This window comes from Mesoplodon mirus (genome assembly GCF_964341445.2).
Source record: "Mesoplodon mirus genome assembly, chromosome: 19".
Lineage (NCBI taxonomy): Eukaryota > Metazoa > Chordata > Mammalia > Artiodactyla > Ziphiidae > Mesoplodon > Mesoplodon mirus.
In genome coordinates, this window is record NC_138995.1 from 27,239,006 (window position 1) to 27,251,252 (window position 12,247).

General features: G+C 43.7%; 1 protein-coding gene across 3 annotated transcripts in view; it reads right to left on the bottom strand.

Annotated features, from left to right (window-relative positions):
• Positions 1-12,247, bottom strand: part of CFAP263 (cilia and flagella associated protein 263) — a 49,882-nt gene that overhangs the window by 22,044 nt on the left and 15,591 nt on the right. For 2 of the 3 annotated variants that reach the window (XM_082607403.1, XM_082607402.1), the window contains exons 1-5: positions 8,176-8,297; positions 5,890-6,016; positions 4,516-4,677; positions 1,780-1,935; positions 726-806 (exon numbers count right to left, since the gene is read on the bottom strand). In XM_082607403.1, coding sequence (XP_082463529.1) covers positions 726-806; positions 1,780-1,935; positions 4,516-4,677; positions 5,890-6,016; positions 8,176-8,276 — 627 coding nt within the window. In that variant the 5' untranslated portion in view covers positions 8,277-8,297. Of the gene's footprint in view, positions 1-725; positions 807-1,779; positions 1,936-4,515; positions 4,678-5,889; positions 6,017-6,092; positions 6,150-8,175; positions 8,298-12,247 lie in introns of those variants that run through there. The other variant, XM_082607404.1, reaches the window with a different exon arrangement.

Consider the following 12,247-nt stretch of genomic DNA (forward strand, 5'->3'; position numbering starts at 1 on the left):
ACCACATCCTAGAGGCCCTGTGCCACGTCTGCCTTACTGCCTTTAATCAGGAGCCTTTAAGGTCAGCTGTTCAAAGACTTACCAAGGCATACTACTAACTGTGCCACCCAGGCCACATTCCCCAAAAGAGTCAATAAGTATGTCATGAGGGTCTTTTAAATTCAAGCCACCTCCATCTACAGATTTGCCAGCACAGAAACTGTATTAGTTTCCTGTTGCTGCTGTAACAAATGACCACAAATTCAAGGGTTTAAAACAACATAAATGTATTATCTTACAGCTCATGAGGTCAGAAGTCCAAAATGGTTCTTTGGACTAAAATCAAGGTGTTGGCAGGGCTGCATTCCTTCTGGAGGCTCAAGAGGAGAATCTGTTTCCTTGCCCTTTCCAGCTTCTGCAGGTAGCCTGCATCCTTTGTTCATAATCCCTTCCTCTATCTTAAAAGTGCATCACTCTGATCTCTGCTTCCATTACTACATCTTCTCTGACTCTCATTCTCCTGCCTCCCTCTCATCAGGACCCTTGTGATTACACTGGACCCACTCAGATAATCGACGATAAACTCCCCATCTCAAGATCCTTGACTTAATCACACCTGCACAATCTTTATTCCACGTAAGGTAACATACTCACAGACTCCAGGAATTAGGACGTGGACATCTTTGGGAAGACGTTGTTCTACACACCACAGTAACCTTAGAAAAAAGAAAGACAAAGCCACATACCTGCCTCAATTGTAAAAGCATCTTTTTCCTCTGGACTTTGAGAGAGACATTTTTCAAACATAATTTATACTTCATATTATCCTGAAAAATAAAAGCAAATTTTAATCCATTGCTCTTCTTCTTCCCTGTTGGTTTGAAAAGTTGGCAGGTCTGGGGCTGCAAAACTAAACCTTGAGCCCTAACATTCAGTCACCTATTTTTAAGTCTTTTATGGCTACTCAAGCTGGTGTTGCTATGGTATTTTACTCATGACCAAGAAGCAGAGGAAACTGGGTCTGCTCCATACAAATTTTCTATTGATTTTAAATTCAAGATAACTTGGGTATATCTTTAGGTACAGGGGCCTTTACTGACAAAATGATTTATGATTCTTTGGTCTATTATTCTCTTGGTAATTTACATAATTTTTATTACATATAACATGTTACAGTTAGTGACTCTATCTATCTCCAGGATCCAAAGTCTGATATGCTACAAAACCTTTGGAAAAGAAGGAGCATTTTATGTCTCATTCTCACAATAATGGAACTCAAAGAAATTAAGATTTACTTGTTGCATGCCACGTAGTCACCTGCCTAGATAAGACTCACAACTTTCTCAAGATAACATCAGATCTTGAAACAAACAGCAAAATACAGTAAGTCCCCTACATACGAACGAGTTCCATTCTGAGAGCGTGGTCATAAGTCCAATCTGTTTGTACGTCCAACAAAGTTAGCCTAGGTACCCAACCAACACAATCAGCTGTATAGTACTGTACTGTAGGTTTATAACGCACGTTCACATCTTTGAAAGTTCGCAACTTGAAGGTTCCTATGTAGAGGACTTACATACGGTCTGAGATACTATGAATATTCATGCTGCCTGACTGATTTTAGACTTGATAAACTTGCATTTTAAGACACACATGCTGTGAGGGACACAAAAAATCTGCATATGTGGGCAGCATTTACAGTGGACCAAATGGAGTGGGGCTGCCTCACGTGGGCCACTTCTGTGTCATCGTTCTATGAATCTATTTCCCCTTCTAAGCTCTAACCTCCTGCCCACTCACCCTCCTGCGGTTCATGTCCTCAATGTACTTCATCACTTTCTGAGTGTCCAAAATACTCCCTTTCTTCTTGGATATGGTCTTTAGAATATCTTTTTCAAACTCATGCACTTCTCTCTGAACTTCGGTCCACCGAATTTCAGCTTCCTCAATGATAGCCTGGGGGAGTCAGCACAAAGAGAGAACAGTTTACAAAATTTCTCAAGGATATAGCTGTCTAAGCAAACCTAGATGTATTGGGTGACCTATTTGTGTCCCAATGCATAACGTTTCTTCTTAGTCTTAGAAAGATATCCTTAAGATACAAATTGGACAATACGAATATTATTATTTAAAAGCATTCCTCAAAAAAGTTATAGTCTCGATATAAAGGGGAAGAACAAACAAAAACAGGGCCTTGGGACTTCCCTGCTGGTGCAGTGGTTAAGAATCCGCCTGCCAATGAAGGGGACACGGGTTCGAGCCCTGGCTCGGGAAGATCCCACATGCCGCGGAGCAACTAAGCCCATGTGTCACAACCACTGAGCCTGGGTTCTAGAGCCCACGGGCCACAACTACTGAGCCCTCGTGCCACAACTACTGAAGCCCGCACACCTAAAGCCCATGCTCCACAACAGGAGAAGCCACCGCAATGAGAAGCCCGCGCACCGCAACGAAGAGTAGCCCCCGCTCGCCGCAACTAGAGAAAGCCCGCGAGCAGCAATGAAGACCCAACGCAGCCAAACATAAATAAATTTTTTTAAAAAAGAGGTGATGAGGGTGGATTTAAAAAAAAAAACAACAGGGCCTTGAGTATCTCCAGAAATATGTATTTCCATATCTGAAACATTATTTATCCATTAAAAATTATAACATTAATATCATATCATATATATAAAAAATATCTAGAAGGCTATATGCCAAAACATTAACCACAGTCATATCTGGAAAGATGGATTAGTGGGGAGGCAAAGAAGCACTCTGTAATTTTTAAAAAGATGCTATAAATGAATCTATGTATTGATATGGAAAGACATTATTAAGTGAAAAGTATGGTCTACAAAATAATGATACCTTTTTATAAAGAAATTCATACACACATAGAAAATAATATAAATTCTAGGAGAAAAATACAAGAGCCAAATACAAGTCTTAGGTGGTAAGACTGTGGATGTTTTCAAATGTTCCTCTTTTAGCTTACCTGTATGTTTAAATTTTGCTACGACAGAGATTGTCTTTAAATAAGAAAACACAGACACACGTACATTATTTCAAAGAACGAAATTAGTAGCTGCAGAGCAAATCATCTTTGTTCAGGCTTTTTCACTGGGCACCAAGAAGCAAAAGCATCTTCCTTCTCCGGCCGGCGTCTGGCCCCAGCCTCCTCCCTCCCCATCATCTTCACAGGCCAGAACATCCATCCACCTTAAATGCTACTTCCTATGCATCGCTCTTCTGCTCAGTTATCCTCACTGGGGTCCTGATTTCTAAGACATCAAAGAGAAGCCCCTCTGCTTGGCTTTCAAGGTCTCACAGCCCTACTCGACCTTATTTCCTACCATAGCCCCCAAAGCACCCTCTTCTCTAATCACACCAGCCTCCTCAAGGTCCTAACTTGCCATGTTCATTCCTACCTCCACTTCCTTGTTCATGTCATTCACCTTACCTAGGGTGCCCCTGTCTTCCTATTCCTTAAACAAATGCCACCATTCTTCAAGGCCACGCCAAGTCCTATGTCCAGCCCCACCTCCTCAACACAGTCTTCTTTGACCACCCTAGCCCACATTGTGATGTTTAATCACACAGTCTAGCATATCAGGACAAAGCTACCACATCCTGACCTCCTGTAACATGTTAGAATTCAACGATGCATGTTTGGGAAGAGAAAGAAGGAGAGAGGGGAAAGGGCAGGAGGGAGGGAGAGAGGGAGAGAGGGAAAGAAGGATAGGTTTATGCAGTACAGATGATTCTATCAATGGAGACATGAGTCCACTGATCCATCTCTTTCAAGGAAATGAGTGTGATTCTGTGTGTGCCTCCATTTAGAAATGGAAAAATTTAGAAATAGAACAGAAATATCTATTTTTCATACAACATGGCTACCAAATGCAAGCCAACAACTTCATCCCATGGGCAACCAAGTTAACAGCAATGTTCCTCCTCTGGAGGAAAACTGATTGCAGTGGTCTCCAACAAGACATGAACCATGGTCACGGATGCTGCATATGGAGGGTGACAAGGGATTTTTCACCCAACTCACTGACTTAAACCTCCAGCCCACTGTATTATTAAGGAATTATTATAAATTTTTAAGGGCATTTATGGTTATTATGGTTATGGGTTTTTTTTTAAAGAATCCAAATCTTAGAGACATATATTGAAATATTTACAGATAAATGATATGTTTAAGATTCACTTCATAATAGCCCAGTGGCCTATTACGAGGGGGAAGTTGGTAGGGATATGGAGGGAACAAGAGTGGCCATGCATTGATGACTGTTACGTGTGGGTGTGGAATACATAAGGGCTCGCCGTGCTAGCTTCTCTACATTTGTGTATTTTGAGATTTCTCATCTTAAAGAGTTTAAAATTTGATATCTCCTCAAGCAGGTGGTAAGTTCCTTAAAGGTAGGCCCTCAACTTATCTTATCCTACTTGTGTTTCTCTCAAAGCACCAACAGTTATATGAACATACTATAGGTACTTCTTGCTGAGGTGGAAACGGGGAGCCCAGGGACGACAGCCTATAGGAAGGTATACCTCGTGATGCCGCAGGTCCCTTTTGGCATTTGCCCTTATGTGCCTTATTTCACTCTTTGTGTCATCCAGCTCTTTTTGCACAAGCTTGAATTTTTGGTCCACGCTGAGGCCTGTTACACGTTCCAGACTTACGCGGGATTTGGATCTATGCCTGCCTCGTAACTGTAACACAAGAAAAACAAAGCCATTGTCAAATAGGAATTGGCAATAAAGCAGCCTAAGGTGGGCATCAAAACGACCACTCAGGCCTGCTAGAAATCGCTCTGAATGACATCCAGAGAGAACCAATTCAATGTGAAAGGATTCTGGATATTAGGCCTGAGGTGATGTTCATTTTACAAGTCAACCTAAGGCACCGTGCCAAATACTTCAAAGGCTTATGCTTGACAATGAACTGAAAATAAATAAGGGAACGTGTCTTGAGGGTGGGAAAACCGTGAACCTGCTATAGACTAGCACTCAAGTCAGTGTCAGGGAAAGCCTGGAGCTCAGTGCTGCCCAAACTGAACACAGAAGAGAAATTGCATCAGGGGCCACGGTGTTCAGCAAAAACCGAAAAGACAAGAATTTTGGATTTCCTAGGCATTGAAGCCAAATGTCAAAAGCAGGTGGCCCAGGGAATGTGTGGACCTGAAGATGACATTGTTTGGCCCTCAAAAAAATAGACCTATATGCAGTTTTAAATTAAAAAGAAATTAATTACCCACATTTGAAAATCAGAGGTTTCTACCAAAATAGTCCAGATTTCCAGCTTCTCTTGAAAAATCAGCTGCTCTGGCAAGACCAGGTTGTCTGGCTGGCCCTTTTAGATGAGGGAGGAACTCTCCAGTGCCCACACCAGGCCCATTTTCACTCCTGTATGTGGCTGGCCAGGCCTTGTACACGTTTGGGTCTCCAAAATGAAGGGAGTTATTTCAAATTAACTAAGATATTCTGTGAGAGTCAGTCCACTGTGAGTTGAACCTGATTCCCTTCATGCTCATTTGAAAGAGAAACCTTGGAGGGGAAGGAAGAATCAAAAGTAGAACAGTGAGAAAGTCATATGCTACTTGGCCAAGAGGGAACACCAAAAATGGATAACAAACACCACTTGTAGGGGCTTCCCTGGTGGTGCAGTGGTTGAGAGTCTGCCTGCCGATGCAGGGGACACGGGTTTGTGCCCCGGTCCGGGAAGATCCCACATGCTGCGGAGCGGCTTGGCCTGTGAGCCATGGCCGCTGAGCCTGCGCGTCCGGAGCCTGTGCTCCGCAACGGGAGAGGCCACAACAGTGAGAGGCCCGCGTACCGCAAAAAAAAAAAACAAAAAACAAAAACCACCACTTGCATCTAAAGGGACAAACAGAATAAAAGAATTCTTAGATCTCTCTTGCATACCTGTGCAATTTCTGCTCCTGATATTTTAATTTCTGATAATCCTGGAGGTCGCTGGTCCCTGGGCTCCAATTTATTGTAATATTTTTCAAACATCTCTGTCTCAGTTTTGAGAGCAGAGATTCTGTAGCTGCAAGACAGAGGGTGCCTAAGTAAGTTTCACCAATAGGAGTTTAAACCCCAAATAACTAGTATTTAACACTTACTAGCTTTGTATGACCTTCTGCAAGATATTTAACCTCTTGGTGCCTCACTTTCCTCATCTGTAAAATGGGAATAATAACAGCACCTATCATTGAGCGTTGTGATAAGAAATGCAAAGACTTTGGGTCAGTGTCTGGCACACAGTAAATGCAATTTAAGTATTCTATATATTTTTAAAATACATCTAATGAGCCGCAAAATTCAGAGCACTGGGATTACAGGCATACCTTAGGGATATTCCAGGTTCAGTTCCAGACCACCTCAACAAAGCAAATATTGCAATAAAGTGAGTCATATAAATTTTTTGGTTTTCCAGTGCACATAAAGTTATGTTTATATTATACTGTAGTCTACTAAGTGTGCAACAGCATTATGTCAAAAAAAAATACATACCTTACTTTAAGAATACTTTATTGCTAAAAAAATGCTAACCATCATTTGAGCCTTCAGTGAGTCATAATCCTTTTGCAATAGTAACATCAAAAATCACTGATCACAAATCACCATAGCAAATATAATAATAATGAAAAAGTTTGAAATATTGTAAGAATTACCAAAATGTGACAGAGACACGAAGTGAGCAAATGCTGTTGGAAAAAGTGGCATCAATACACTTGCTCAATGCAGGGATGCCACAAACCTTCATTTTGTAAAAAACACAATATCTGCAAAGTGCAGTAAAGCAAAATGCAATAAAATGAGACATGCTTATATATTTTAAATTGCTACAACCTTCTTCAAGTATCTTCTAACCCATTTGTGAGTTTTCTTCTGAATTACTACTGAATACTTGAAATTACACATATCCACAATCTTCAGAGGTTTTTCCTTTGGTTTATATTTCTCAGCTCTTTCATTTCCAGCATGCAATGGGTGAAGTATCCACTAGAAGTCTATTATAAATGGTGGAAAAGCTTTGAATAGATGGTTTTTAAACAACTAGAGATAATAAATCTAGTTTATTCTGTAGGTGCCAAGATTATGACCCTTTTAACTTATATAACATACATGTATGTTCTATATGAGTGTGTATAATACACACATATGTATGTAAATGTATATATGAGAGAGAACAGCTCTGATATTTGCATACATTATTGAGCTGAATATCTGTTTATTGAGCTGAAAATCCTGTTTGGCTGAATTTTAAGATTAGTGGGAAAGGCTCAACAGAAAAGCCCAATATATCAAAGCATCTTTCTTTTTCAGCATATGTCATGTTCCCAGTGTAGGCTGGGGAGTTACACCTGGGTCTTAATCTTAGCCCTACCACTGACTAGTTGTGTGACTGTAGGAAAGTGACTTAACTTTTGTGTCTGTTTCCTCACCAACTTTCTAGGGTTATGTGCCATTCTATAAGGTCATATATGCAAAATACTTGGCACATAATAAGCACTCAAAAGATTGTAGTTATTTTAGCAATAATACCTCAATTCTGACCTAAACTATTTATAAATATATTGAAGTAACACCTATTCAGCTGCCAGGCCAGGGTATTCTGTGTGAGACCAGTAAGTTGTACAATTAACCTCAACAACATCATGGAATCTTGACATCCAATTTACTTGCTATAGTAGATATTAAAACAGACTGCTAAAAATACAGAATATTGAGCTAGTCCTTCTTTGCTGTCCACCTCCATGCTCATACTCAGGTTCAGATATAAGTTGCTTCATACTAAAAACATCTCAATAGCCTCCTTTCTATCTGCTGCCACATTAATTTTAGCATAGAATCTTAGCATTGGAAAGAGGCTTAGAGGTCACCTGGTCCAAGCTGCCGCCGCACAGTAGAGGAGCGGCTAAGCACACTGTGTGGCACCAGACAGACCCACTAGGCTGAAGCTCTGGCTTCACCAATTACCCTCTGGGCTTCGCACCACCTTCTTTTTTTGGCTTCATCAGTGGCTTGTTAGCGCCATGGCAGTGGAAACACGGGAATAAAGAGCAAAGGTAAGCGTCTTCCCCACTTTGGGGGTCTCAGTTTCCTCAATGTTCAATGCGGACTTGGAGCATTCCGTGCTGGACCAAGCTCCGAGCCCACACGCTGAGGAGGGACCGCCCCCTGAAGCCGGCAGGCTGGTACCTGAGCTCTTCCACCAGCCCACACAGCTGGGTAACAGGCAGCTCGCTCTCATCCTGGGCTTGCGCCTCGCTGGCAGAAGCCTCAGAGTCCTCGTCCGTCATCGCTGCCGAAGCTACCCTTGTCAACGCCGAGTATGGCCGAGAGCGCCGTGGGGCTAGCGGCCTCACGTCACTCTGGCTGCGACCTAGCAGTGCGTTGCCACGGCGACCCGACGCGTGCGTGGAGGGGCGGGGCTTCGGAGGCCCCGCCCAGCGTTCCCGCCCAGCGCCGCGCTGACCAGAGCGAGGTTACCGGCCTTGGCTAGACACGTAAGTGCGTTCACCGTTCACTTTTTCAACAATAATTCTTAAAATGATGATAATAACAGCTACTGTTTGCTCAGCACTTACTATGCCCTTGGCACCGTGTTAAGCATGGTTTATGAAAATCCTTGCAGCAACCTTGTAATAGTATCTATTCTTCTCTTTTTCCAAACTGGGAAACTAAGACCCAGAAAGTTCATTCGATTTGTCGGAGTGTCTTGCTTCTTGCACCTCACTGTGAGGCCTCTACTCTGTTCGCCACCTGGCACTTCATATATACTCACTGCAGTTTCTCTCAGGTACTAATAACCTGCATTCCTGGAAGGAAAAAACTTGGCTGATTATTAAATGGGTATAAATTCAAGAGACATTTCTAAATAGTGATAATGTATTATGTCCTGAGTATCCTGGGGTAATGTATGGAGCAGACCATTCTGACCCTCAGGGGGCTTCTAGTTAAATGAGGAGATAGACCCTAAACCAGCTGTTGCAACCTGGAGTGATGATGGTGGCAAGCGTTGTGCCTCACACCATTTTATAGTCATTAACTCATTTAATTCTCAAAACAGTCTTATGAAACTGGTACCATTGTCTTCCTCTTACAGATCAGGAAACTGAGGAATATAGTAGCTTAGATGAGTGGCCACCCAGGAATGGAGTCACCCTCCAGCTAAACTCAAGTCCATGCTGTTGACTCCTACACCCATGTGCCTCCAGACAAGGGTCTGCCAGGCAGCAGCGTTGCTGTCTGTCTGCTCCCAACAGGATGGAAGAGGACAGAGGGCAGGATGGGCAGACTTCTTTGAGGGAGGGTGGGCCTGGATGTGGTTAGAAAGCAAGCTGTGATAAAATGCTTAGAATGAGGGTCAACCACTCCCTGACCCCCACCACCCCGCAAGAGACATGTGTTAGCATCAACACATAGTCACTGAAGTCCAAAGAAGGACTTTCGTTTTGCTGCTTAGGATGCACAATTTTAGGGCCAGAGTGGACTTACTAGAGAGGATAGCAGAGAGACTGAGCCCTGCCACCACCTTCTCTCTGCTGGTAGGCCTCTTGGGATGGGCTCAGGGAGCAATGCTTAATATGCTCATATACCCCGTGGTACAGATGGGTGCCAGCCCCAAGAGGGCTCAAAGCAAGAAAGGGCTCTGCAGCAGGTCCGGCTATGGTGCCAACAGCCCTGTCAGTTGGGCTATGTGATACAGCAGGCCTTACAGTGTTGGAGGCATTCGTGGTGGGAAAAGCGTGAAGCTTAAAGCAAGATCCAGTGGGAGAATAACAGTGCAGGACCTGAGATTTTGGAACAAGACCGACCATGCAATCCACGGCAGGAATTTTCACACCTTCTAGGAAACAGCTCCTGGCCTGTTAGTAGACCCTGGTAGAGACAATACTTGACTATGTATCCAGTCCTGCCCACCATGAGCTGGATTCTGTTGGAACCACCAAGTCATAAGTTGGACAGGCCCAGGGAGGTAGTGCCAAGTATCTAAAAGAAGTGAGGGAAAGGGTGCCTTAGAGGTGGGAGAGCAAGGAGCAGAGTGTTTTAGGGGCCCAGAGTTCCAGCCCTGACTTGGCTACTGGCCACTTGACTTGGATAAGTCACTCAATGCTTTTGCCCCTCAATTTCTACCTCTGTGAAATGAGGATGACACATTTTAAGTGACTGCCCTGTGCATCTTGCAAGCTTCCTCTCGGGCTCAAGTGGGATGGAGTAAGAGAAAGAAGGAGTTTGGAAAGTAGGATGCCAAGATGGGAAACCCAGCACCTCCTCCATCTTTGAGAGTCACTGCCCGGGTTTCTCATCAGTCCATAGTAGATTTTGATGAGAAAAACTGACTCAGCTTGCAAATGGTAAATAATAATGATAATGATCATTGCCATTGTTATTTCTTAATATATTTATTACCCATTAGGTAATATTAGTATTGCTTAATAAAAACACAACAGTTACTCTTTCAGTCACTGTTTATTTTTTTTATTTTTTATTTTTTTTTTTTTTGCGGTATGCGGGCCTCTCACTGTTGTGGCCTCTCCCGTTGCGGAGCACAGGCTCCGGATGCGCAGGCCCAGCGGCCATGGCTCACGGGCCCAGCCGCTCCGCGGCATGTGGGATCTTCCCAGACCGGGGCACGAACCCGTGTCTCCTGCATCGGCAGGCGGACTCTCAACCACTGCGCCACCAGGGAGGCCCTCAGTCACTGTTTATTGAGCGTTCGCTAAGGGCTGGACGCTGTGCTAAGCACGTTCGACATATTCCCTCATTGCCTCAGCGTGACCCCGTGCCCCCTGCAGTGGAAGCGAGGAGCCCTAAACACTGGACCACCAGGGAATTCCCGAGAGAAGGGAAATTAAATAAAGCAGCTATCACGATTATAAAGCAACAAGAGAATGCTTTGAAAAATGAAAAAAATGAAAACTAGCCACTGGACCGCCAAGGAAGTCCCCCAAGTACCTTTTTAACTCCCAGTTTACTCACGCGGAGACTGAGGTTCAGGGATGCTTAGCAACTTTCCCAAGGTCACGTAGCTCTTCTGGGTGGGGCTGAAATTTAAACCCAGGTTCATCCCACTTTGCTCAGTCCTCTCATCATTTTTGCCCCATTAGAACGGTGTTTCTCAACAAGGGGTAGAGAGGGGACTATTTTGCTCCCTCAACCAGGCAACATTCTGCGATGTCTGGAGACATTTTTGCTTGTTATAACTGAGCAGGGTACTCTTGACTTCTAGAGGGTAGAAGCCAGAGACAGTGCTTGTGTGCAATATTAGTTTCCCAAGGCTGCCATAACAAAACACCACAAACAAATGGCTTAAGACAACAGAAATTTGTTGTTTCACAATTTTGGAGGCTAGAAGTCAAAAATCAAGGTGTTGGCAAGGCTACACTCCCTCCAAAGGCTCTAGGGAAGAATACTTCCTAGCTTCTGATGGCTCCCAGCAATCCTTGGCATTCCTTGCCCTGTAGCTCTATCACGCCAATCTCCTTCTCCATCTTCACATGGCCTTCTTCCCTGGGTCTCGTGTGGCCTCTCCTCCTTCTATAAGGACACTAGTCATTAGATTCAGGGTCAATCCTAAATCCAAGGTGATTTCATCTCAAGATCCTTAACTATTTACATCTACAAAGATCCTTATTTCAAACAAGGTCACGTTCTGAGGTTCCAGATGGACCTGAATTTTCAGGGATGCTTTTCAACCCACTACACTGTTAAACACCCTTCAAGGCACAGGACAATTTCCCACAACAAATATTTATATCAAAATATCAATAGTGGTGAATTTGGGAAACCCTGCTTCAGAGGGAGGCATTTCTTCTCTGGGAAGCAAGGAGAATGTGTCTCTGCTAATCCAGACAGCTACAAACCAAAAGGGTCTCAGAGCCGCTTAAAGTCCAGAGGCCACCCTCACCCTCCATTTTTCTGGGACCACTTCTTCTGACAGCCTCCAGTATCTCCATGTGGATGCTGCCCCCTGCCTGGCATTTTTGTAGCACTCTGCATTTTGACTTAAGAATCACATGATCAGATCCACCCAAAATACAAGCTTCAACCATAAATGAAAAGTGTCTGGCCTCTTCTTCCCCAAAAAGAAAGATGCTCAAAAAGCAAACAAAGGAACTCGGGCTCACAGGCAAGTGATATTTGCACGTTATGGGAAAGGGACCAGCCCTTCAAGGTGGACCATCATCCGATGACTGCCAGAGCACTTTCCTCCATTCTTTCAACAAATATTTGTCAAGCACCGACTGTGAGCTCGGCCCTGGGGATG